Here is a 25,514-nt window from a genome sequence, read left to right on the forward strand (position 1 = left end):
GAGTCCCTGCGGGACGTGCCCCGGGGAGGGACCGCTCGGCTGCCCAAGGGGCGCTGGTGCCTGGGGACGCTCACTCAGCCCCGGCTGGAGCTCAGGGCTGCATGGAGGTGGCGGTGGCAGGGGGTGGCTGAAAGCAGAGCGCTGGGTCATGCGACACGGCGTCACCGCCGGCTTTGCAGCCGGTCCGCGCCTCCAGGAGAAACTTGATCGGGGCTGACAGGTGCCCGGGGCCGTGGCCCCCCTGATCCCTATAAGGGGAGCTGAGGAGATCCCAAAAATAGCGCTGCGTGCCTGGGATGCCAAGGCTGCACCCAGGGACCGCGGCCCCTGCGCCATGGAGCCCCCCCCGGCTGACAGGGGCCCCCAGGCAGGCAGCTCCCCATAGCCCACTGCCTCGCAGGTGCCCGGGTGGCACCGGAGCTGCGGGGACTGCCGGGTGCTGCGGCTCACTCCAGCATGGTCCCGTACTCCAGCTGGGCACGGGCTCTCCCCGCACCCATGCAAGGGGCTCCCAGGCGCGCGGTGGGTGGCCGTGGTGACCGCTCTCCCTCGCCTTGCAGACGGACCAGCAGGCCGAAGCCCGCGCCTTCCTCAGCGAGGAGATGATTGCGGGTGAGTGCGGGGTGGCGGGGAGAGGGGCCAGAGCTGGCCAAGGCGCGGGGCCAGGGTCTGTCCTGCTGCTGTGGCCTCATCCTGCACATTGTCCGGCCCTGACCCCCCTTCCCCGCAGAGTTCAAGGCCGCCTTTGACATGTTTGATGCGGATGGCGGCGGGGACATCAGCACCAAGGAGCTGGGGACGGTGATGAGGATGCTGGGCCAGAACCCGACCAAGGAGGAGCTGGACGCCATCATAGAGGAGGTGGACGAGGACGGTGAGCGGCCTTCAGCAGCGGGCGGCAGGTGGTGGGTGCCGGCTGGGCAGCTTGACCCGTGCTCGGCTTCCTCCCCACAGGCAGCGGCACCATCGACTTCGAGGAGTTCCTGGTGATGATGGTGCGCCAGATGAAGGAGGACGCCAAGGGCAAGTCTGAGGAGGAGCTGGCCAACTGCTTCCGCATCTTCGACCGGTGAGTGGGGGGGCGATGCCTGCCTGCCCCTGCCCCATGGGGGTGAGCGGGGCCGCATCCTGCCTCACCCTCCTGCAGGAACGCGGATGGGTTCATTGACATCGAGGAGCTGGGTGAGATCCTGAGGGCCACCGGGGAGCACGTCACCGAGGAGGACATAGAGGACCTGATGAAGGACTCGGACAAGAACAACGATGGCCGCATCGACTTCGATGGTGAGCAGCTGTCCCAGCCGAGTGCCCGTGCTGCCCGCCCTGGGCACAGCTGCAGGCTGAGGGTGCTGCTCTCTTGCAGAGTTCCTGAAGATGATGGAGGGTGTGCAGTAAGGGACCAGACATTCCTCGGGCCGGCCGCTGCGTCCAGCCCTGCTCCACCGCCGCCTGGGGAGCAGCTGCTCCGCAGCACCTGGCCCCCAGCCGCCTGCACCGGCTGGGATCCTGCCCCACACCGGGGCCCTGGTCTCACCCCACTGCCGGCGGCCGAACTTTTCCTCCAGTCTGTCACATGTGGTTTCGGTCTGAGCCTCATTAAAAGGGGAAAGGCTTGAGCTGCTGGTACAGGATTTCACCGGCTTCGTGCGGGGAGGGGGCTGCAGCACCATGTCCCCTGCGCCACTCCCCAGGGAGGGGGACACATCCGGGTGGGTGCCCCACACCCCACGCTGGTCAGGCTCACCTCATGGGGCCGTGCTGGCGGGGCGCGGGGGCAGCGGTTCCCACGGGCTGCTGGGCTGGCGCCAGCGCTGAGCTCAGACTTTCCATGCGAAGCGGCCGGTTCACACGCCAGCAGGCGCGGGAGCACAGCCCTGGCGCTGAGGGGTCCCAGCGTGCAGCAAAGCTCCGAGAGCCCTGGGGGGGGCTGCTCCTGCCCGCTCTGGGGCAGGGGTGCGGGACCATAGGGGATCCAGGGAGCCACCACCACCTGCTCAGCACCAGGACCCCCCTGTCCCACCAGGAAGGGCACAGGGGACTGGCTATAAGGTAGGGGGGGCAGTAGCAGCCCCCTCCCTGTGGGGTCAAGGCGATGCTGGAGCCTCTGTGCCGGGACAGCCTGTGCCAGCCTGCTGTGCATCACTGCTCCCCAGGGCCCCGCTCTTCCCTCCGCACTCACAGCGGCTCCACACAGCCTCTCGGGCCAGGGAAGAGCGCAGCAGGGGGGATGAGGGGGGCATGCTCCCCGGGCGGGCGTGAGTGGGGGCCAGGGAGCACCCGGCACACGTGCAGACAGTGGGACAGGCACCACGCAGCTGGCAGGACGCAGGGACACAGCTCTGAGCCCGTCACGTCCCTGCAGTGCAGCACTGCAGCACAGGGGAGCTGAGCCCCCCGGAGAGCTGGGGACCGCTGTGGAGGGGACCAGCCCTGCCCCATCTTTGCAGGGCACGATGGCGCCGGGGAGAGGGGATGCGTGCGGCACGCGGGGGGCTGCGGGGATGTGCGTGGCCACCCAGGCTGCCCTCTGCAAGGCCATGGCCGGGCACCGGCAGCTGGTGCTGCAGCTCGGGGGCAGCGCCGACAGCCCCCAGCTGCGGGAGGAACGTCGCAGGAGGAGTGCGGAAGCCCGCGAGCTCAGCACTGGTAAGGAGGGGGCTGCTGCTCCAGGAAGGGGAGAGGTGGGGGTCTAGGGCAGCAGCCATGGTGCCCCCCCCTCTGCACCCACACCGGGGCTGTTGGAGGGGCTCCAGGGCCGCCGTGGCTCAGTGTCCCCCGTCCCGCAGGGCTGCGATGCACACTGCTGGCGGGGCTGCGGCAGGCACCGGTTAGCCCCGAGGAGCGGCGGGAGCTGGAGCGGTTGTGGGTGCTCTTCCTCTCCGCCTTAGAACTCTTCCTGCAGGACCTGCACAAAGCCCACCACCTCTGCCAGAGCTTCTCTGGGCAGGGGAGCAGCACGGCCCTGCTGCACACTGGGCTGGGGGGCCGGCGAGGGAGGGGTCCCACGCAGCCCCCGGCCACCCTGCGCCTGGAGGAGGAGATCGAGCAGGTGAGGGCCATGCTGGCGGAGATGGAGAGCGGGGCCAACATCCCGCTGTGGACGGTGGAGGCCACGCAGCCAGCAGGGACGGGCAGCAGCGCAGCCCCTGCGGCTGGGGCGGGGCCTCGCACTGGGCACAGCTGCAGGGTGCTCTGACCAGGCGGAAGGAGCGGAGGCAGCTGGCAGGGCTGGCACCCCCCGTGCACACTCAGGCATCATAGAGCAGGGGATGGCGGCCCTGCGTACCCCCACAGCTTCCAGCCCCCTGCCTGGACAGGCGATGGTGGGGGCTGTCCCCACCCTGAGGAGGGAACAGAGCCAGCTCTGGGCACCCCAAGTGTTAATAAAGCCCCTGTTACCCCAGGGGGGTCGGTGTCCCTCCCTTCCTGGTCACGCCCGCAGAAGGGCCGTCGGACCCCGGGGCTGGGCTGACCAAGAGAAGGTGTCTCCAGGCACTCATGGGGTGCCAGGCTGCAACAAAACCCCCAAAAGAAAGTTATAAACATGCATTTATTTATACATTAACCGTGGCTCGGACTACAAAATTAATTTAAAAACAGCCTATGATACAGAAAGCCGGGGGGAGTGGCCGGACAGGGAGCGGGCAGAGACCCGGGTACGACGAGGAGAGGCGGTGCAGGTCAGGTTTCCTGGCTCTTGGCCTGCTTGGCGTACGTTTCCCGCACGTACTTCTTGTAGGCTGAGGAGAGAGGGGGGGGAGCAGGGGGCTGAGGGTCCCGAGGCAGCCGTGGGAGCAGCTGTGGGGCCGGGCAGGCGGTGGGACGCAGCAGGGTCGGGGGGCTGCGCTGCCGCCCACCCCGGAGGGAGGAAGCGTGGGGGGGGCGCCTGACGCAGGCACTCACCGGCTTGGTTCTTCCAGAGCTCGGCGGCGTGCGTGTTCAGGGGGCTCTCGATGTTCGGCTCTGGGGACAGCGGCTGGGTCAGCGGGCAGGGTGGCCTGGACCCCCGAGCCCCACCACCCAGCGCTGCGCTGGTGGGGGGGAGCCCCACCACTGTTCCCCGCCCCCCCGGCACCCCACTGCAGCGTGGTTGAGGCACCCACCTGCCAGCAGGCTCTGGATGGAGAGCAGGATGGTGCGGACGTCGTAGAGGGCCGACCACTTGTCCTTGAGGATGTCGAGGCAGATGTTGCCCTGGGTGTCGACGTTGGGGTGGTAGCAGGGCGTCAGGAAGCGCACGGTGGGCGCGGTGTAGGGGTACCCGCTGGGGAACTCCAGCGACAGCTTGTACCGCAGCTCCTCGTAGGCCTGGGGGCAGCAGTCAGGGGCGGGGGCCACGGCCCCGGGGGGGCGGGCAGCCCCAGCCCCGGGGGGGCGGGAGCACGGGGAGGACCGAGACCAGCCCCAGCGCGGGGGGAGCAGGGCGGACCCGGGCACCCCCCCCCCAGCCTGGGGTCCCGGCCGCTCACCGTGCCGGCCGCGCCGTCGATGGTCCCGATCCACTTGAAGAGGTTGTCGGACTCGGGGAAGGCGGAGATGCCTTTGTCCCCGGACATCTGCGGGGGCAGCGCGTCAGGGCGGCCCGGGACCCCCGGCCGGGCCCCGGACCGCCCCCACGGGACCCCCACTCACCATGAGCGCCATCAGCTCCTGCTGCAGCCTGCGGGGGAAGCACACGTTACCGGCCCGGCCCGGCGGGGCAGCCCCCAGCCCCCAGCCCCCGCCCCGGCCCCGGCCCCAGCTCACCTCTTCCCCACCGAGCCGCGGGCCGCCGTGGCCCCCGCCTCAGCCGCTTTGCGGGCGGCCGCGCTGGGCACGGCGGCGGGGTCGGCGTTCTGCGAAGCCATGGCGGCTCCCGGGGGCGCCGCACCCGCCTCCGGCCGCCGCTGCCCGGCGGTTCACGAGCGCTGGACGCGGCTCCCGCTCCCGGGCGGCGGCGCCGCACCAGGCTCCGCTGCCTCCCGCCCGCCCGCCCGCCCGCGGCCGCGCTCGGCGCAGGACCCAGGACCCGGCCCCCGCTGCGGCTCTCCCGGCGCCGTGCGCTCTCCGCTGCGGCGGTCCCGCCCCGCTCCCGCGCCGCGTTTGAATGCTCCCAACGTGCGGCCCCTCCGCCAATCAGCGCGCCGCCCCGTTCGAGCCGGCCAATCGCCGCTCGCCGGGGATGCGGCTGCCACGGCAACTGCCGGCGGCCGCCGCCGCGGAAACGTCGCGATTGGCCGCTGCCCCGCGAGGCGGCGCCGCGGGCCCTTAAAGGGCCAGACCCCCCCTTCCCCAGGAGGCGGCCGAGGCGGGTGCGAAGCGGCTTTATTGGGGGCCCGGGGGGCCGTCGGGGGGCGGGGCCTCAGGGCTCGGGAGGGCCCTCGGGGGGCGGCACGTCCCCCCCGCGGCGAAGCGTCTCCATGTGCTTCTGCATCTTCTCCGTCATCCACGCCGGCGGGACGAAGGGCTTCAGCTCCTCCAGCCGCAGGTCGACGGAGTCCCTGGGGAGAGGCGGCGTGAGACGGAGGGACCCCCGCCCCGGGCCCCCAGCCAGCACCAAGCCCACTGACCCCGGCACCCCCCCAGCCAGCACCGAGCAGGGCGCCCCTGCAGCGGGGTGGGCAGGGCGGAGGCCCCCAGGGCAGCGGCCCCAGGCGTGGCGGCACACACGGCGCCTCTGCTCGGGTCCTCACCTGTAATCGTCACTGGCAGCCAAATCCCGAATGTCCTCTTCGATGAGGAGATAGGCCTGCGGCACAAGGCGGGGGGACACCTCAGGGCTGCCACGCACCTGCTCCGGCACCCGCGAGGGACAGCAAGGGCAGCGCCGCATCCCCCGTCCCCGGCCAGCGCAGAGCTGCTGCTCCCCGCGGGAGCCGGCTGCGCCTCCTGGCCTGCGCTACTCGCCCTCGCCTGCGCCTGAATCCCGAGGGGCAGCGGACGGACCTCCGCAGCGCCCCGGAAGCGCCTCTGCCTCCGCGCGCCCTGCCTAGCCTCCTGCCAAGCCGCCTTTCCCGCAGCACGACGCTCGCTGCTCCTCCGCCCGTCCTAGCCCTGCGGTGGGTTTCTGCGCGGTTCCCGCCGGCTGCAGGAGCCGCGAGCCCGGGCGTACTCACCATCTTGCCCCCAGTGGCCCTCATGTGCTGCTGCTCTGCCAGCCAGTGCTTATCTTGCGGGTCGGCTGCGTACTGCAATAAAGCAGCAAGGACCTAGCTGAACACAGGCAACAGACCTTCCGCTCTGACCACCCTCCTGCGGGGACGCTGCGCCCCACTCCAGCGCTCCCTCAAGCGTGTTGCCCCCCGTGGTGCTGCCCAGCGGGGGGCTGCCGGGGGGGAGGGCGCAGCTCTGCCTGCTGTTTCTCCAACCTCAAGCCCTGGCTCCGGGCAAACCCACCGCCTCGGAGGCTGCGCTAAGCCGTTAACTTATGTTCCAGTGTGCTAGCCAGACCGTCTGTGTACGTGCTCTCAGTTAACAAACAAGGGCGTGTGGGAGGAAGAAAACAAGCGAGCCAAAGCACATGCTCCCGATTCCCATCGGAAACTGTTTCTGAGCAAACCCCGAAGGAGGAAGCGTCCTGCTGCGGCATCTGACCTTAAAGAGGTGGGGATGCTTGATGTAGAGTCGCCCTCTTGTTCCTCCCATCCCGAGAGCTCTGAAAGAGGAACACGAGGGGGTGTTACACCTGTGCGGAGGGCAGCCGCGGCGGTACGGGGACACCTCCTCTCCTCCCCAAGCCCTTCCTACTGCTTTCGAGGCAGAGAAGCGAAGTGACGGGAGGAGTCTTACGGGCTCCTGCCTTGGAGACACCGCCCTCCATCGACAGGGCCATTCCTTACTTGTTTGCTCGAGATCCCAGCACAAAGGTTGTGGTTTCAGTCAGTCGGGATGGATCCCACTACAGAGCAATTGGAAAAGGGGCAACATTAGAAACGAAGCTGGTGCAGGCCCATGCTCCACGAGCCTCAGCTCTCTGACAGGGAACCTCAGAACCACCCCTGGCCTGGGAGGGAGGGAGCTGGCCACAGACCTCCGGACTTCCACAGAGGAGGGAAGCTACATTCCCTCTGGGCAGATCTAAGCGGTTTCCCTCACGGGAAACACTTGTGGGATCCTCCTGGCTACTACGGCTCTCCCCAGGTCTCCAAACAGCGGCACCACACCGCAGAGCTACAGGTTACAGTGCCTGGGGGAGACTAGCAAAGGCCTCCAGGCACTTCGCTCCTCTTGTTGCTTCTCTCCTGCACTGCAGGGGCCCATCACGGCACAGCACAGCTCGGCGCTGTCCTCTGCTCCCACAGCAGTAGGGCTCTGCCAGCGGAAGCAAAGGGGAGGAGAGGGTGAGCCCAGCAGCGTCGGCCAGCCAATACCTTTGGTCCATCCCTTCTCACAGGCTCAGAGACTTTGAGCTTCCACCTGAGGGGAAGGAAAATGCAGTAAGAACGAGTCCCTGCAGGACCAGCACAGTCACCACCGCGGCACCGGCAGCAGGGATTGAGCCCCAGCCCTTCCAGACCCACCTTCATTCACACCCTCTGTTCCCCTGCGGTGCCCAGCTCTGGACCCTCATCTTTGCTGCACGTTCTCCTCTGCCCAGCTGCCAAGATCCCACCACCACCCGTGTCTCACACCGCTCACTCTGAATGGCCCATCCGGATCTTTTCACCCCTTCAGGCCTGTTTAAAACTGCCTCCTTGGAGGTCTTTGCCTCCAGAGGGGAACACCTCAACCTAAACCCCTCCTGCCCTCCCTCTGGCATGCCCCTGCACCTCTCCTTTCTGCAGGAGGGGAAGGAGACCGCAGGGTTTCTGTACTCCCCCATTCAGGCAGCCTCATTTCTCCCCTGCCCTCCCAAAACAGGGGCTCCAGCTCAGGACCCATACTCACGCAGCCATGCCTGAGGCCCCACGATCGTTCGACAGGCTCTGTCCTGGAGGCCGCCCCTTCCTCTGCATGGAAGAAATCCCTCAGTGACTCAGCTGCACGTGCTGAGAGAACCCTCTCGCTACCCACCCCCTCCCAGGGAAGCTGCTCTTTTTGTCACGAGCAGAAATGCTGGCTGGCATGAGAGCGAGCACCTCCGAGGCACCCCAAAAGCTGCCTGTGCACTTGCACGTGCTCATACTGTGGGAATGGCCAGGAACGAGGAGCAGGCTTCCTGAAACATAAAATCCATTGTGTGGAAAACCCTCCTACCTTTTTGGGAACGGGGCTCCCTCGACGACTCAGCTCCTCATCCATCTGTCGGGCACGCTGGAAGAGGAATGGCAGTGGGATGAGAGCAGGACCCTCCTCCCTGCCAGGTGGGCAGAGCCCCACACATCCAGCCAGCCGCTCTCTCCTTTGCCATGCTCGAGGCAGAGAGCACCAGCGCGCAGGGAAATGCCGACCCCACCCTGTCTCGGTGAGAAGCACCGACCTGCAACAAGCAGTGACTGCGCCTGGGATTTTTGCTGCCCTGTAGGTATCACTCCCTCCTAACCTAACGTCTCCCAGCTCTGCCTCCTTGCTAGTGCACTGACAGACAAGAAGAGGCAGAGATCAAAGCAATTCCAATCCCTTTCCTCCTTCTCCCAGCTCTTACAAGTCATTTAAGCCTCTGGAAACAATAATAACTTTTACCTTTGGTACTGCCGGCTCATGAGGCAACCTGGGAACAACCTTTTTGCCATCAGAGAACAGCAGTTTGGCCTGCAGAAAAAGAAGGAAGGGTTACCCGATTCTGGGCCCAGAGAGGGATCTTCCAGCAACCCCCACTTCCCTGTATCTGACCGAAAGCCCTGTAACAGCTCTGCTTTCGACATGCTGCTATGCAGCGCTTTCAGAGATGGCGAGATGCAAAAGCACAATCTGAGCCTGATAAAGTCTGGGCAACTGGCACAAAAGCAAGATGTGAAAGAAAAGGATCCCGTCCCACCCCCCAGGACTCTCCAACGGGTGCCAGCGGACCGGTCTCTGTGGAAGCTCCAGCTGTGTGATACGTGCTGACAGAGCAGCAGTGGAAAGCAGTAGCATGAGCTGCCTGGCCCTGACCGCTCTCCTCTTCCCGGTGAGAACGAAGCCAAGCACAGCAACCACAGCAGGGCTGTGGGTGCCTCCCCCGGCTAATGGCAAAGCCATTAAGAGGGATGTGTCCTAGCTGGGCTCCTCTGCTCGGCCAGGGTCCAGGCTCTGTGGAGGGAGCGGAGCCCCTCGCTAGCACCCACCTGCTCCAGGCAGCTCCGACACGTCTCCTGGATGAGCTGCTCCGGGTCTACCTCCTCCCCAACGTTATCGCGCACGTTGATTGCTGCCTTCTGGAAAAACTGGAGAGGAGGTGGCAGGAGAGGGTTAGAGCCTGAGCACGCAGGCAGTGTCGGGGCAGGCCTGCGGGCCCAGCTCCCACGCTGTACCCACGCACCAGTGGCCACGAGACGGGTGCGACGGCCTCGCGTGGCGCCTGGAGCCGAGCTCCCTCTATGCAGCCTGCAACGGGAGGGGGTGGCGGGGCCTGTCCCCGCAGCTCTCACCTTCATGTACTTGTTGAAGACGCCCCGGATTTCCTCGTTGATGCTGGGCTGCAGGACAGCTCGCAGCAGGTCCATGGACACGGTCGGGTCCGTGAAGCTGAAGGGGGAGGAGTCAGGTGGGGGGCGCGGGACCCCCCCCGCCCCAGTCTAGTCTAACCCAGCTCCTCCCCTCCGGCCTGCTGCCCAGTTCAACCAGTCCGGTCCAGCCCAGTCCCTCTCTTCAGCCCTCCCGCTCGGGTCCGTCCGGCCCGGCCTCCCCCACCGCCACCCCCAGCCCACCCCGCTCCCCACCGGCCCGGTCCCTCCGTACCTGGTGGTCATCTGGGAGCGCCGGCCGCGCCGCTGCACCTGCCGGTGCTTGATCATGATGTTCCAGGGGCTCTGCGGGACACACGCGTCAGCCGCCGCCCGCCCGCCGCCCGCCGCCCCGGCCCCGGCCCCCCGCCTCACCGTGCTGACCAGCTGCTCCTCGGCGCCGCCCGGGCCCTCCTCGCCCGGCTGCCCCGGCTGCTGCTCCGCGTCGCGGGCGGCGCCCATGGCGGCGGCGGCGGCGACCCCGGACACGGACCCGCTCCCGGCCCGCGCGACGGGAAGCGCCGGGCCGCACGCGCGTCATCCGCCCGCGACGCCCCGGCCGCGCGCCGGAAGTAATGCGCTGCCATGGCAACGGCGGCGGGGGGGGGGGCCCGGCCCAGTGCGGGGTGCGCGGGGAGGCCCGGCGGAGCGGACGGGAACGCGGGGCCGCGGGGCGGTTTCCGAGGAGGCGGCCGCGGGGCGAGCGGCCTCGGTCCTGCCGGCTGGGCTGCGGCCTGGCCTGGGGGACGCAGGCAGAGTCCGCGGGCCGCCGGGCGCTGCAGCCTCCCCCCGGGTCCGCCCGGGTCCCCCCGCGGCGGAGGCGGTCGGGGGCGGCGGGGCAGAGCCGCGAGCCCAATGCGGACAGCCCGAGGGGGCGAGGCGGGCTGAGCTCGCCGCTGTCCATCTAACACATCCACGTTTGCTTCCCTCCACCCCGCCACCATTGTTTTCCCCTCATGGCTTATTTTAAACCTCATCCCTGGGTTTGCGTCGTCCCTCTCGGGCGGATGCGGGGGTGAGGTCGTGTACGAACACACAGCAACCAAGAAATCCTTAGTTCTAAAGAAGTGCAGCTTCGTGGATGAACGCGGTGATGGGCAGTCAGCTCTAAAATAATCCTAAGTCCCAAAGCCTTAGAAAGTCACGCTCTTCCACCCTGTCCCGCCGAGGAACGGGCCTGGCCCCCATGAACCTGGTGGTGTATTGGCCCGGCCCGTGAGACTGGCGGAACTGCAGCTGCAGAAATGGGGCTGTGTCCTTCCACAATCTGTGTCTTCTTTGTTGTATCATTTCCTGCGCCTGAAATAGAAAAATAAACTCGTTGCAGTTCCAATTGAGTTTTTTCTGCAAGTCTCTCGTCTTTCTGGAATCTTACTGTTTATCTGAGGAAACACTCCAAACTAGCATTTCCTCATCGTCTAATGTGTGCAGAATAGTCAAAACAACTTGTCCGTCATTTTCTAGACCACCTTACCATGTGTTGTGATCCACAAGAAGCTTTGCTGTTGCATCAGCTGGATAACAATGTAACGTAAAAAAGCATTTGCTGTTTTGCTGGTAATGTTTTTCCTTGGTACTTCCAAGACGACTGTAAGATAAAAACAAACGGGATTTGCCAAAGCACACGATGTTGAGGCCGTTCAGCGTCTCGCGTTCAGAGTGGCCGGTGTGGAGGATGGTGGAGCTGTGCCAATGAGCAGTCGTTCCCAGTTCACTGTCCTCACACGCTCTCTGTGCGAGCGGGGAAGCACTTCACCGTGCTGCGGAGAGGGAAAGCAGATTCTTCTTCCCTGCCAGGTTTGCTGGACACTCCAGACCAGCGCCTGCGGTGTGGGCACGGTGGTGGTGCCTCCAGAGGATGATCTGTTGGTGTCTCTCAGTGTTTGTCGCTCCAGCCTGTGGCTGCATCCCCCCAGTGTAACCAGTGTGATTCTTCATCGGAGCTGTTGGTCCGTCAGTCACCACGCTCGGCACTCACGGAACACCGGTGCCGGCTGCAGGAGGAGAGTCTGGGTGACTCACGGGCTCACGCGCTGGAAGAGGCTCCTGCCCTTGTTGTCGCCTTCCTGCCGCTTTGGCCAGGGCTGCATCAGCCCGGGATGAGATCAGGCTGTTACACAAACCTGACCTGCGGATGTGGGGCCAATCGAGTCACCATCAGTGTTGCCATAACTTTGTTAGCATCAGCACTGGGCTTTTTATGTGCTTATTATGGTTGCTCCAAATCGTTAGCAACAAAAATTGGACATTGTCCAGAGGCGAGGAAAAATAACTATGGCTGTAGAAACTCATGGGGAAAGGTGACAAGAATGGTTCCGTTTAACCTGCGAAAGCTCGATGGAGAGAGGGCTCGCCTCTGTACGTGTGCTGCAGAGAGGACAGCGATCAGTTGCTCTCTGTACCCACCGTGAGCAGACAAGAAGTCCTTGTGTTGGTTTGAATCAAGTGAGACTTGGATCAGGTCTTCGGAAAAACTTTCCCATTACAAGAAGACTTAAATCCTGGAACAAATCCTCAGTAAAGAGTCCCTGTCTTTGCAGGCATAGGGATGCCTTTTTAAGAGCACGTCAGAACAATGTCTGTCAGGGATCACCTAGATGTAAATGATGAGATGACTTCTTTGGATCTCCTCCAGTCCCCAGTTTTTAATGGTAATTTTTCCGTGGATCTGTGCGGTAGGTGCACATGACAAAACACGCCAGCCTGTGAGCGTCTGCCAGAGAGGAACAGCCGTTTCACAGCTGAGGTTACCTGAGTTCTTTTTGGATTCACAGAGAGACTTTGGACAAGTCCTGTCTGTCCCTCATGTCCTCAGTGCGGGCAGGCCTGCGGGGTGGGCAGGCTTTTGGTGGCAGCGGAAAGCCTGTTGAACCCAATCCCACATCCTGGTTTGGCAGCGAGACTCTTGCAGGCAAAGCTTCGTTATCCCGCTGGATCCTCATGACAGTGTTGGGTCTGCCCTTGCAGGCAACTGCAGGGCTGCGGCGCAAGAGGACGAGCAGCACAGAGGGTCAGGAAGGAGGAATGGGGTCGTAGCTTGTAAACTTTACCTGTATAACATTACTTCTTAGAATCAAACGCTGTAAAATTATACCAGCCTTCACAGAAGGACAGCTGGCAGGACATCACAGAAGAGTCTGTGTTTCAGTGGGTTGGGGTGGGTAGGAAGGGGAACAGAAGAGGGAAAGAAACAGAGCTCCTGCCTCCCCGTGGAAGCGGGATTTATGTGGATGCTGCAAACTCTGCGTCACTTTAGCAGTGACCTGCCCTGGCCACAGCCCAGCCGTCCCCGGGAGGATCTGGGTGCAGGAGCAGTGCTGCTCGTCACCACGGGCATTGCTCTTTCTTCTGGCTTCTTCTTTTGCAAACGACTGCGGCACCAGTGTCTGCAAGATCCCGGTGAGGGGCCACACATGCCTGCCGCATCCTGCCACAGCAGGAGACATGATTTTTTTGGTTTGCTTTTCTCTATTCACCCTCTGACCTCTCATGAGACTGGTGCTGCACTGCAGGTAATCAATGAGAGTCAGGAAACTGATGAGGAGAGGGGAAACATAACCAAAAAGCATTCGGAGACCCAAATAATGTTGCTGGTGGGCACACAGTGATCACTACTTGCTCCCGAGAGCGAGCCAGAGGGCTCTGGTGCACATCTCGCTCTCCATGGACCTGTGCTGCTGTGTGTGATGGGTGCAGGCGCAATCCTGCTATGTGGGATCTGAGCCGTGGAGTTGGAGCAGGACCTGCAGGGTTCATCTCTCCAAGGCGTTTATTTCAGTAGAGAAATGTGCTTGTAAGGCATTCTCCGTCATTAGTTCCCTAAATGTTGACCAAGATTATGGTCTGCTAAAACGGAAATGTGCCAAAACGATGGCGTTGTTCCCAAGAGGAGGAGCCGCTGGGTGAGTGTGGGGGCAGAGGCAGGGGCAGGGGCAGAGGCAGAGCTCTCCCCATGGGAGTCCTGGGGTTGGAAGGAGCCCTGCAGTCCCACAAGTTGTTCCAGATGGTTTGCCGGGTGCGTGGAAGGGAGTCGACGCCACTGACACCGGCAGGATGGCACAGGTTTCTCCGTGGGGCGTCCTGCTTGACGGTGATTAACAGCGACAGCAAAGTACGATAAGCACCGGGCTGTCGGGTTAAGCCATGGAGCTGCAAGGTGTGGAACACTGGATCTTCAACAGACACGGGTGGTTCACGTAGAAATTGCATCCAAATTGAGTCACGGCCCTGAGGAGAAGACTAAACCTGTACTTAAAGACTATTTCTTGCAATGAGCCCTCTTCCCACACAGGTTTGGCAGCACGGAGCCCTGCACCTTCCCACTCCTGAGCCGTGTCCCTTGCACTGCCCCTGCATCGCTTCAACGTGACGCTGATGGAAAGGTCTCTGAGCAGGAACTTTGCCTTTTCAGTGTTTGTGTCAAGGCGCACGCACTTGCTTAGAATTGTAGAAATAATGTCGAGCTCAAACCAATTAATTTCACTTGCTCCACAGTAGCAGATTTAAACTGTGTCTTTTGATCCAGCAAGTCCGACCCATTCTTGCCTGGTGCTGATGTGTCCCGACCAGAGTCCCGACCAGAGTAATCCTTAAGTTCTCCTATAATATTGATTGCACTTTGGTTTGTGTATCATTCAGGAAGAAATAATTAAATAGGGAAGGAAAATATTGCAAAATCAGATTCCGACTAGCACTCCTGTGTGACTTGAGAATAACTTAATTTAAATGGGTTAGCACTCCCATAATTGAAGGTACTACTTAATCTGTTACCTCAAACATATTAAATAAGTCTTCACCCTGAAATCAGATGCAGAGAAAAGCGCAGTAAATGTGGAAGTGCATTTAATTTTTCATTTGCTCTTAATGTGGGTCTCCGGTGAAGGCTGGCAGTTTGGACCTGGGGTTTGAAGGCAGATTCCCGTGCTCTCCTAACCTTGTGTGAGCTCTTGTCCTTGAAATCCCAAGGCTTCTCCCTCCAGAGAGCTCCATTCTTTGGAGCACCGTTTCATAGACCCTTCTGCTGGATTCACAGCAGGGGGAGCGGCCTGAGCTCCAGACCCCGGCTGCTGGGGGAAACGGTTCCTCTGCTTACGGTTTTCCAGGGACTGTGGGCACTCGACCTGGTAAGGGGCTGCTCAGCCTTGTCCTTAGGCTGGGGAGTCTCGGCCGCAGGCAAAATAGTCTCAACTCAAGGGAATTTTTAATTAATTTAATCTATTGCTGGTTAACACAAACTTCTGCTCACTGATTAGAGATAACAGATGCATTCACTGGCTGCAGCTCAGGGCTGTCCGTGACCCCCTCCTGCACAGGCACTGCTGCCTCAACCAGGCAATTTGTGCCCAAAACAGCCCTCAGGCATGAACGGATGGGGTGCTCACGCGTGAACTAGCTGGGTGCTGATGCTGCCTACGGATACCGTGTGCTCCCCTGAGTCCTCATGATGTGCTGTTTGGGTGCTCCTATGGGAAATGATTTGGTGTTCGTGCATGTGATAACTGTGCGCTCCTGCGTGAACTCATTCGGTGCTCATGCATGCAATTATTCAATGCTCATGTATAAATGAATTGGGCACTCGTGTGGACACTAAACCCTGCAATTTATGCTCAAGAGGTCCCAGGAAGCAGCTCTGAGGGCGCTTTGATGGACTCTCTGGTTGGCTCCCGGTGCGTGCCCAGGTCCGCGTGGGGCTGCCCCGCAGTAACGGGATTTGGGCAGGCCACAAAGGAGAAGGACCCTGTGGGGCTGGGGGACAGTGTTAATTTGCTGAGGAGACTTGGAGCTCGCTCATTTGGATGCCAAAACCTGGCAATTTACATTAGCAACATTGAAAGAGCTGGAGCACACTGCTCGTGAACGGAACAAGCAAATGAAATACTGGATTTAGAGACAGATATTGAAATGAAGCCTTGGCCTGCAAAAATCTGTAAATAGTGTCTCATATGCGAAACAGCAGCCTTGGGAATGAAGGTCATTTGAATGTGGAAGGAGGGAGCTCCCCAGCAGTGCTGCCTGGGTGGGTGCTCATCCCCTGTATTGGCTGGGACTGCGGGGCAGAGCCCAGCGTTGGGGCAGAGCCCCGCGTTGGGGCAGTGCAGGTGGCTGCTGGTGGTGATAAAGCTCACTCACAGTTTCCCAAACATCTTTCTGAGCAGCGGCACGGCTGCTGCTGTCTGCCAGGAGACGCCCTGCCTCGGTCGAGAGCTCTCGTCTTTAAATCTGCACCAGGTTTTGTGTGTAAGTGCTTCCCACCATACTCTCCCTCAGGGTTTTAACACAGCAGTGACATGAAGAAAAGAAACCGGTGGTGCTGCAGTACAAGGAGTGGTCTGTCTGTCTGCCAGGAGATGTTTATTCCTGCTGGTTTTTAAATACAGCAATTCACCAAAGTGACAGTACAAGACCTGCGCAGCGAGCTCTGTGCTCTTGCGGAATGGTGGCAGACGGTGCCGTTCCAGACGGGGATGCCTCTGGGCTGGCGCTTTCCTTCCCTGCAGCTAACTTGGACTGTCTTTGCAAATCCCATTTAATAAAGCAATGGCGCTGGAGACCCGTTCCTTCACGCACCTCCCAGAACGCTCTCGGGAAGTGGGAGATGCCCCGGCAGAGGCAGGGCTGGTGGCAGGACCAGCACCATCTGAAGGACCCCAGACCCTGGGGTGGGGACCAAAGGGACTGGCAGGAATGGAGCTGATCAGGAGCAGGCGTGGGCAGCCCTGCCTTTTCCCACCCGGAGGCACCGGCAGCGGCCTGCGCGCTGGGGCTCGGGGAGGTTGGTTTGTCGGGCTCGGGGAGGTTGGTTTGTCGCCGGGCACTGCTGGGCGGCAGTGGTGGAGGGGTTGGTCACAGCCTTCAGCAAGGTGGTGGGGATTCCTGTCAAGAGCAGCGGTGAAGAATCCACCTCTGTGCAGCCGGGGTTCCCCCTTCCCTCCTCCCCATCCCCATGTTGTCCTCCCCGTGGCGTGCAGCCGACTCTGGATCCTGCTCCTGCCTTGGTTGTGGGTGGAGAAAGGCAGCTGGAGTGGCTCTTTAGAAAACAGAATTACAGTAAAACGTGGGAGGTTCCTACAAGTCACCTGTGAGCTGCTTCCTCCCATTCCTGGACCCGGGCTGCTGGGAAGGAACTTTAAATTGCCGCCTGGCTCAGCCGCGGCCACTGGCTCCGGCAGCATGACGGCAAGAGGCATCTTCCTGCTGGGGCTCCTCGCCCTGTGGGCAGAGCTGCAGGCAGCACCCACCGCAGGCAAGTATGGGCGCGCTGGAAACACCCAGCCTCTCTAGATGTTAAGAGTAATTTCCGTATTTTCATAGAATCATAGAATCATAGAATAGTTTGGGTTGGAAGTTGGAAGGGACCTTTGAAGATCATCTAGTCCAATCCCCCTGCAATGAGCAGGGACATCTTCAAATAGATCAGTGTTGATGACGGTGTTCAGTGATGTGTTTAAATGTCTGTTTTCATCCTTGTATTTATGAAAGCTTCCTGTGAAGAGTTGTAACCCTTGTGAGGTTTAGCCCTTGCTTAAATTTTATAATCCTTGAGTTCTGCAAAACGCCTGCTGGGGATGGAGACATCGGCAATGCCAGCGCACAGGCGTAGGGATGCTCAGGAGGGGGTTTGTCAGTCGAACGAGTGACCAGGGCAGGGACGGGTGGAAACACCAGCCTGGCCAGAGCCCCGGGGTGCTGCGGACGGGACCGAGATGGGCTGGACCGGACCCAGACTGGGCTGCCCAGGGGGGCCGGGATGGTCCATCCTGGCTGGGCAGAGCAGCTTCCATCCACGGGGCTGGGACCCCCCTGGGGTGAGTGGGGACCCCCACCCCTGACAGCCCTGCTCGGTCACCTCCAACCAAAATGAGAACGTGCTGGTTGTTAGAGCTCTGCTGCCCACCGCCTGTGCCTGCCTCGGACCAGGGCGCAGCACACGCTTCGCCGGGGCTGGCAGCTGCCCCTGCGCTTTGCTTCGTGGCAGGTTCAGGGTGTCTCCCCGCCGTGAGCCCTCTGAAAGCACCAGCCCCGCTGGGCAGGTGCTGCTCTGGGAGAAGGGACATTCTCAAAGAAGTGTATTTTTCCTTCTCATATTTTTTTTCTTGGGAAAAATGGCCAAATTTCAAAGAAGTGAAAATGGCATTTCTTTTGAATGAGCCGTGAAATGATTTTGAGAGCAGTGTTTACAATGTTATGGAACCCCATCTTTCCAAATGCTCCTGCACGTGTTGCCAGCTGGGATGTTTTATTCTAAAGCTCAAACTCCAAGGCAGCAACGGCTCCTGTGCAGCGGGAGCCAGGTTTGCTGTTGCTCTGTAACGAGACACTGGGACCACCGCACACTGATGAAAATGTGTCGGCAGAAATGTCATCACTTTCCAAATGCTCTTCTCTAGAAACTTGAGTTTCTTTTGGTCTCAGTTTACAGGCTGGTTTTAAGCCTTACGATACAACCCACCTTTTGCCAGCAAGCCGGCGGTGCTGGTGCCTCCGTTGCTAACGTGTTGGTCCTGTTCCATGTCTCAGAGCGATGTCAAGGGCCAGCACTGCCCATGGGGAGCCTTGTGCTGCACCACTCTGCTGCTGAGCGGGATCTGCTGCTGCTCAACAGGAGAGCATGCAGACTGACTTCCTAAATACGCTTAGCAATATATTTATGCCCTGGTTAAACAGCACGTGCTGTATTTGTGTTTGTTTTGCTAAGAAGTTGCTGCAATCTCACACACACACACAGACACAGACACACAGACACGCACAGGCACAGACACAGACACATTTTCTTCCTTTTCCTCTCCAAGTTCTGGCCCATCTCTTCAAGCTCTGCACCCGCAATCAGCCCAGTGGCTGTCTGCCGGTGGGTGGGATTCAGGGTGCCACGGGAGCGGCCGGTGGGGAGGGCAGTGCTTTGGGGGTGCTGGCAGCTGCCGGGGTTGCTGCCTGTGAGGGTCGGGGAAGCCGTGGGGAGAGCAGGGTGGGGATGAGCCCGGGCAACACAGGGCTCACTCCGTGTGTTGGGGTGGGCTGCGGCGTGGCATGGTGCCATCTCTCCCCGGCTCTCGGGCACAGCGGGAGTCCTGGGCGGGTGCTGGCACCGGTGCAGAGACACTCAGGAGGGCTCAGGCGGGCAGGCGTGCTGCGGCTCCCGTGGTGGCTCCTCCGCAGCCCTGCTGCGGCCGGCGGCGAGGGCCCCTCGGGCACTGGCCCCACCACGACACTGCCATGCGCCGGGAGGCACTGGCATGGCCCCCGGGGGCTGTGTCGCCCCGGCCGTGCGGGCAGCAGCAGTCAGGCAGGGCCCTGAACACCCACCGGGAAAAGCCACAGGGGAGAAGGCAGCTGCGCAGCGCCGCAGCAAACCCGTCTGCTGTGAGTGCAGGGAGCGTCCTGCCCTCAATGCCCTGGCTCGGCATCGAAGTGCCAAGTCTGAGACCCTGAGCCGTGAAGGGGCAGATCCCTGTGGGCTTTGCCCGTCTGGGAGCCCTGTGTGTGACGCAGGGCGCTGGCGGGTGGGAGCCACGGGTGGGAGCTGCAGGTGGGAGCTGCAGGTGGGAGCTGCGGGTGGGAGCTGCGGGTGGGAGGGCAGCGCAGGGCTACCACACCAGGGCTGACGCTGCTGCTTTCTGCTCCCTTCCAGGGCTCCCGGGAGCAGTCCGGGCCAGGTGGCCACAGCCAGGGCAGCCCGGAAACGCTCTGCCAGGGAAGAGCCCTTTGCCTGGGGAAGAGCCCAGAGTGGTGCCCGGTCCGCAGCCCTGCAGGGTCACCCCAGATGGGAAGCGGGAGTTGGGTGCAGAGCGGGTGGGTAAGGACCAGCGTCTGCCCGGGTCTGAGCCGGTGGCTGCTGCAACACCCGCGTCAGGGAAGAAGCCGGTGACCGGGGGGGAGCCTGTGGCAGGGAACAAGCCCATGCAGGCTGGGAAGCCGGACACTGGGAAGAAACCCAGTTCAGGGAAAAAACCAGCATGTGGGGGGAAGACTGAGACTAGGGAAAAGCCAGAGGTCGTAGCAAAGCCGGAGACTGGAGTGAAGCCGGAGACTGGAAGGAAGCCAGACACCGGTGGGAAGCCGGAGACTGCAGGGAAGCCAGAGTCGGGTGGGAAGCCAGCGGCTGGGGGGAAGCCAGAGAACGGGGAGAAACCTGTGCTGGGGGAGAAGCCGGAGACTGGGGGGAAGCCGGAAAGTGAAGGGAAGCCCGAGGCAGGAGAGAAGCCTGAGTCTGACCAGGGTGACAGTGGGGAGGATGATGACAGTGACGATGACGATGATGATGATGCTGCTGATGATGATGGTGATGATGAGAAAAATGAGCATGGTGATGGCGACGCCAATGGAGACGATGATGGTGATGATGATGCCAATGGAGACGATGATGGTGATGACGATGGCGACGACAATGGTGATGATGATGACGACGATGATGACGATGATGACGATGACGATGACGATGATGACGATGACGACTATGATGACGATGATGACTATGGAGATGATGATGACGATGGTGATGATGACGATGACAGTGATGATGATGGTGGTGGTGATGGCGGTGACGCTTGGTGACTTGGCACACAGGGTGTGCGAGGAGCGTGTGGGGCGAGGAGAGCCCGCGGTGGGTGGTTGCAGGAGTGGCCGCCCCTGGCCTCCTCCTCTGCCTCACTCTGCCAGGGCCGGTCCCGGGCACCAACAGCGTTTTGGGCAGGACTTTCTCTTTCCTAATAAACCCCACATTGGGCCACTGGCTTGGCATGACAAGGTGTCCCTGGTCAGTGCCTGGCACAGCCAGGCCATCGTGGCTGCCCCAGCCCTGCCCCGGGCACGGGGAGCTCCCGTGCCTGCTCCTGCCTGGCGTGGGCTTGGCAGGGCCCTTTGCACAGTGACGTGACTCTGTCCCCCGTGGGAGAGCCACAGGGATGGCCCCAACCGGGCACCTGCCCAGGACCAGCAGAGCATCTCTGGGCCAGGAGAAACCTCCCTGTGGGGTCTGTCCCCCCAAGCTCCCTAGGGCTCCCTGGGGTGAGCAGCTCCATGGCTGAGGCCCCCCAGCATCCTCCGAAAGCAGCTGCCGTGGCAGGGCTTGGCCAGGAGCCATGCGGGCAGGGACACCCACAGGTCCCGCAGCTGGTGGTTTTGCATAGGCAGTGTGCCGGGGTGCTGGGAGCTCATGCACCCCTTGGAACCTCACCTGTGCCCACTGTGCTGTGCCGTGCCGTGCTGGCAGCAGGCTCAGGAGCTGGGGCACCACTGCCAATGCAGGATGTGAGGGGCACCCCCAGCTGACCCCCGAGACCTCAGGGCAGCCCCGACATGCTCCCGCTGCGGAGCTGCACCAAGGCGAGGTCGGGGCTGGCTGTGCCGCCGTGGCCCTGGGGCAAGCCCAGGTCCTCTCTGGGGGCACGATGGGGTCCCGCCAGGTGCCTGCTCCCAGGCAGGTCTCTGGGAATAGGAACAAGGCCAGTCTTGGCAGGGATGTGTGCACCCACGGAGTTTGGGCAGGACTCGTGTGCAGGTCCCCAGGAACCCGCTGGCTGTGGTGGCACAAGCCCCTGCCTGGGACCCCCCATCCCTCCCGCAGGGGCCAAAGGTCCCACGGAGGCCAGCGAGGGCTCGCCAGGAGACTGACACAGCAGGAGCCAGCCAGTGTTCATTGCAGACTGGGTTTACTGGGGGGTGGGGGGGCACGGGGGCTCCTGTGCTCAGTATGGAGCTGAGGGTGAGGGGGTGGAGATGGGATCAGGGCACGGGTGCTTATCCAGCAGCTGATGGATCCTTCCATGGCCGGCTGTCTGTCTGTCCGGCTGTCAGGTGCAGGGTAGCTGCATGGGCTGGGTCTGGGTCCAGGCGGGGGCTAGGTGAATCCTGGGGAGAGATGGGAGCATCCATGTCCCAAGCCCTTGCTTCAGAGCATGCCAGGGCACAGCCGTTGTCCCCGCAGCAGGGCCCTGGCAGCAAAGCTCCCAAGACCCCAAGCATCCCTCCCAGGGCAGCTGTCAGGGGGTTTGCCGGTCACTTCTGCAGTGTGCAAGGATGTGCGGGGAGATGGCACTGCTGTGCGGGACACGGCACCCCGGCCATGGCTGTGCTCGTCCCTGTGCATGTGGCCGCGCATCCTCCGGCCGGCTCCCCGTGCCCACCCCACGCCCACCCTGCGCCGGCCCCGCACTCACCTGCAGACACCAGGCGGGCCCAGAGGCAGCACAGCCCCAGGAGCAGGAGCAGCGACAGCAGCCGCATGGTGTGGGGTGGGCAGCGTGAGGGCTGCCTGTCCGGGCGCAGGCAGGGGTTTAAATCCTCCCAGGGCTGGAGGTTGGTCCCAGTGACCTGGTCCATGCCCGAGTGCCCGGCATGCTCCATCCAAGCATGAACCCCCCTGTCCCCTCCCTCCTGCGGGCTGCTGCTGCTGGACACCATGCAGGGAGGCACGAAGCTGCTGCTGCTCTGCGCTGGGCTCTGTGCAGCCCTGAAGGAGCCATGCCGTGCTGTGCTGTGCCGCGCTGTGCCACAAGACAAGAGCAGCCAGCGCAGCTTCCCACTGCTGGGGACAGGTACGGGCCAGGCAGCAGCAAGGGGCCAGGGGACCCCGGCGTGGGGCTGGCCCTGCCAAGGCAGTGGAGGTGGCTCCCCAGCCCCGCACTGTGGAGCGGCCATGGTGCCCTGGCAGCTCTCCGGGCATTGTTCTGCCTCCGGGAACAATCGCTGGCTCCCAAGGGACGTCCTGTGACCGGGCACGGTCCACAGCCCCGCGCTGCCACCAGCCCCTCAGCGCCACACCTCCCAGCCAGCCCGTGCCCACCTGGCCTCACGCCGTGGGGCGACAGCTGGGGACCAGGACCGGCCAGGGGGTGCGGGGCCCCGGTGCTGGGGTCAGGGAGCTGGAGGCTGTGTGGGGGCTCTGCCCAGGCACCGGGACTGTGGGGTGGAAGCACCAGGTCCCATGTCCTTGCCGGAGCTGGAGTGGGTGCCTGCATCCGTGTCACGCAGTGCTGGAGCTGCCTCTCACCTCCCACTCCCTTCTATGGGGCTGGTGGGTCCGGCCACCCTGGCCCCGGCGGCTGCCCGCTGCCGGGGGCTCTGGGCGCAGGCACAGATCTGCACCAGCACCATCACTCGGAGGGACACAGCCCTTCCTGGGGTCTGGCTGCATTTCCCACCCAGGGCTCTGCCCGTGCCAGGAGCCCCACAGCAATCGCTTGTGCCCTGGCTCTCCTGTGGGCCCCAAAGCCGCCCCCAACACCGTGCTGAGTAGGGCTATCTGCAAGCATGTCACAGGCTGCACTGGTGGCAGGGGCTGTCCCGGGAGCTGCTGCCTGTCCTTGGGGCTGCACCGTGCCAGTGCCGCATGGGGCTGCAGGTGGGTCTGCTGGCGTGGCGTGTCGCAAGGATGGAGGCACCAGAGCCATCGGGGCTTTCCCTGCCGGCTCTCTTCCGGGAGCGCCCGTCCCTGGGAGAGGCAGGAGGGCTCTGGCACGCTCAGCTGGGCAGGCTGCCTGCACGTGTGTGTGCGTGTGTGTGCACACGTGCAATACAAGCCGGCCAGGTGTGGACACGTGTGTGTGCGTGCGTGTGCGTGCGTGTGCAGTCCACGCTCCGTGTGTATGTGCATGCACAGTCCACGCTGCATGTGCCATCTAAACTGTGTGTGCCCGTCCGCAATCCAGGCTGGCTGGGTGGCACCACGTGCTTGCCAGCAGCCAGCTGCATGGGGACCGTCTCCCATCGGTGTGTCCCCCCGTGTGCAGGACGGAGGTGACACACGCAGGTGGGATGACCCATCCCGGCAGCACATGGAGCCACGAGAAGAGGAGCAGTGGGGAGCGCTGGCTCCACTATGCCGGGGTGTCCCTGCTCCCCAGGAGGGACAGTGCCTGCCTTGTGTCAGCCCTGGGGAGCATCGGTACCGACGGGCCAGTGGTCTCCGTGTGAGGCCAGCCAGGACGTGCTGTGGCCAGGGAGACCCGCTCTGCCCCTTGGCTCCCCCAGCGCCTCTCCTGTCATGCACCCTGGTCTGGCCAGGAGCATCGTCCTGGTGGCACAGCGCCGTCTCTGTCCCCATCCCCGCTTGGTGCCCGCCCTGGGAGGTGCCACATTCCTGGGTGCTCCCTGGGCCGGGCTGCCCTGGTCGCCATTTCCGCCACGGCGGAGGTCTGGCCGGTGGCTCTGCCCCGCGCGGCTGCGCCCATTACTCACACCGCGTGTCCCTGGCCACGTGAGCTGGACACAGCGGTAGCGCAGGGTAGGGGTCACCGACACGGGTCCCCCACACGGTGCCATTTTCTGTTGGTGCAACCCCAACATCTACCTGGAAGCAGCCCCCCCCTTGCCCCCTGCGGTGCCCCAAACCCCAGCACCCCCGGGACCTGCTCCACGTCTGCAGCGGTGTCTGCCCAGCTTGGCCACGGCGTTACTGCCGGTGCAGGAGCAGCAGGGACTGCTCTGGAAGATGATGTCAGTCATTACAGTGATCACCCGGGCGGCTGAGATACCGCGGAGAGATAGTGGGGGGAAAAATGTAGCCCCGGTGGATTTTGGTGCTGTGGCCCTGCCCTCCTGCGGGGTGCGGGGCTGGGAGTCTCTGTGCCAGCGGGAATGTCCCGGACAGCTCAAGGCTGTGGGAGATGTGCTGAGGGCGGCTTCGCAAGGGTCCCTTTCCCGCTGCCCGCCCTGACCCTGCACTCCCCAGCTGCCACCGGCACGTCCTGCCAGCTTTGCTCCCACCTCGCTCAGGCTTTGCCACGTCCCCGTGTCCTGCTCCGGGGACACTGCCGGGGTCTCCATTCTGGGGCTTTGGAGGAGAGGCGGGGAAAAGCTGCGCTGGGGCACGGGTGGGTCACTGCGCCTCCCTCCAAACCCCACCCTGGGTCCGACTTTCCGGGCCTCTCCCCACAGAGCTTTCCTCGCCCTCCGCTTCCCCCTTGGGACAGTAATTACAGCAGTAATTAGGAAGACAATCATTCCTGCTGAATGGGAACAGCTTAATCTGTTTCTCCCTCCTTTTGGCAGGTTTCACCCCACGCCCACCCACGGGTGCTGGCGGGATGCCGGGGACCCGCCTGCCACCCAGCCCAGTGCCGGGAGCCCTGCGCTGGTGTGGGTCCGACCCCCGGCTGCGAGCGGTGCAGGCTGTGAGCTGTGTCCCGTCCCTTGGGGATGCCCCTCGCACCGACGCAATGCAGCCGTCGGACTCCGACCCGCTGCTGGGAGCAGGGGGCTGCCAGGGGGGACAGGGCACGGCTCTGCACAGGCAGTCCCCCAGGAGGGGAGCGGGTGAAGGGGATGGTCCCAAAATGGAAGAGGGTGATGAGGTGGGTTGCAAAGGGCCAATGGTGCCTGCAGGGTGGGAAGGGGACAGGAGCATCACCATCCCGCGGGACCTCCCTTCCGCAGCACTGATGGTTGGCAGGCAAGGTGGTACCCGTGGGCTCAGCCCAGCGGGTGGGACTGTCCCACCTGGGATGCCCTCATCAAACCAGGGAGGAGAAGGGGAGAAGGGGCACGTCCCCTGCACGACTCTCGCGCAGCCTTTCCCCGAGGACCTGCACTGCAGGGAGAGCAGTGTCGCGGTGTGCGGTGCCCCAGACCCTTCCCTGGCTGACAGCTGCGCCAGAGCCAGCGGCTTTCCGTGCCCTGGCATGGCACCACCACACTCGCTGGTAGTAGAGAGGCCAGTGCCATCCTCCCCCTGCCCGTCCCCATCACTGGCTCATCCCCAGGGGGCTGCGGGTGGGCGCCAGCAATGCCCCCAGCCCAGCCCGGGAACACCACTGCTGCCCGGCCGGGCTCCTCATGGGCTGCGCTGGAGCAGCCGCCCCGTCCTACCGGTCCCCCCAGCTCGAGGGCTGTGGCCGGGATGCCGCCGGGGAGGCTGGGCCCTGCCTGGGTGCGGCTCGTTACCCACATGGCAGGAATTAGCTGGGCTCGGGCTCCAGCCCTGCTCCCTCCGCCCCGCCGGCACACCTTAAATCCCAG

The 25,514-nt window shown here is 63.1% G+C and overlaps 3 protein-coding genes across 4 annotated transcripts; 1 reads left to right on the plus strand and 2 right to left on the minus strand.

Annotated features, from left to right (window-relative positions):
- Nucleotides 1-542: 542 nt before the first annotated feature.
- On the plus strand, nt 543-1,395 carry TNNC2 (troponin C2, fast skeletal type; the record flags this gene model as incomplete). The annotated part of the gene is made up of 5 exons (XM_059827385.1): nt 543-612; nt 731-874; nt 955-1,069; nt 1,148-1,284; nt 1,364-1,395. Coding segments are annotated over 5 exons (498 nt in total), but the record flags the coding sequence as incomplete, so codon positions are not given.
- A 2,136-nt stretch (nt 1,396-3,531) lies between these two features.
- Nucleotides 3,532-4,847, minus strand: UBE2C (ubiquitin conjugating enzyme E2 C). 2 transcript variants are annotated; one of them, XM_059827051.1, is made up of 6 exons: nt 4,747-4,847; nt 4,633-4,660; nt 4,470-4,556; nt 4,104-4,308; nt 3,904-3,963; nt 3,532-3,740 (listed from the first exon to the last, which is right to left on the minus strand). In XM_059827051.1, the coding sequence occupies exons 1-6, from the start codon at nt 4,845-4,847 to the stop codon at nt 3,682-3,684; spliced, it is 540 nt and encodes a 179-aa protein (XP_059683034.1). In that variant the 3' UTR covers nt 3,532-3,681. The 2 variants fall into 2 exon arrangements, with proteins under 2 accessions (XP_059683034.1, XP_059683035.1); XM_059827052.1 differs by lacking the exon at nt 4,470-4,556.
- A 493-nt stretch (nt 4,848-5,340) lies between these two features.
- On the minus strand, nt 5,341-10,025 carry DNTTIP1 (deoxynucleotidyltransferase terminal interacting protein 1). Its single transcript, XM_059827050.1, has 13 exons — nt 9,939-10,025; nt 9,799-9,869; nt 9,489-9,585; nt 9,186-9,284; nt 8,602-8,670; nt 8,176-8,232; nt 7,867-7,928; nt 7,350-7,395; nt 6,819-6,877; nt 6,574-6,634; nt 6,096-6,167; nt 5,673-5,728; nt 5,341-5,480 (listed from the first exon to the last, which is right to left on the minus strand). Exons 1-13 carry the CDS (start codon nt 10,023-10,025, stop codon nt 5,342-5,344), a joined length of 975 nt encoding a protein of 324 aa, XP_059683033.1. The 3' UTR covers nt 5,341.
- Nucleotides 10,026-25,514: the final 15,489 nt, after the last annotated feature.

This window comes from Gavia stellata, chromosome 20, assembly GCF_030936135.1.
Source record: "Gavia stellata isolate bGavSte3 chromosome 20, bGavSte3.hap2, whole genome shotgun sequence".
NCBI classification, from domain to species: Eukaryota; Metazoa; Chordata; class Aves; order Gaviiformes; family Gaviidae; genus Gavia; species Gavia stellata.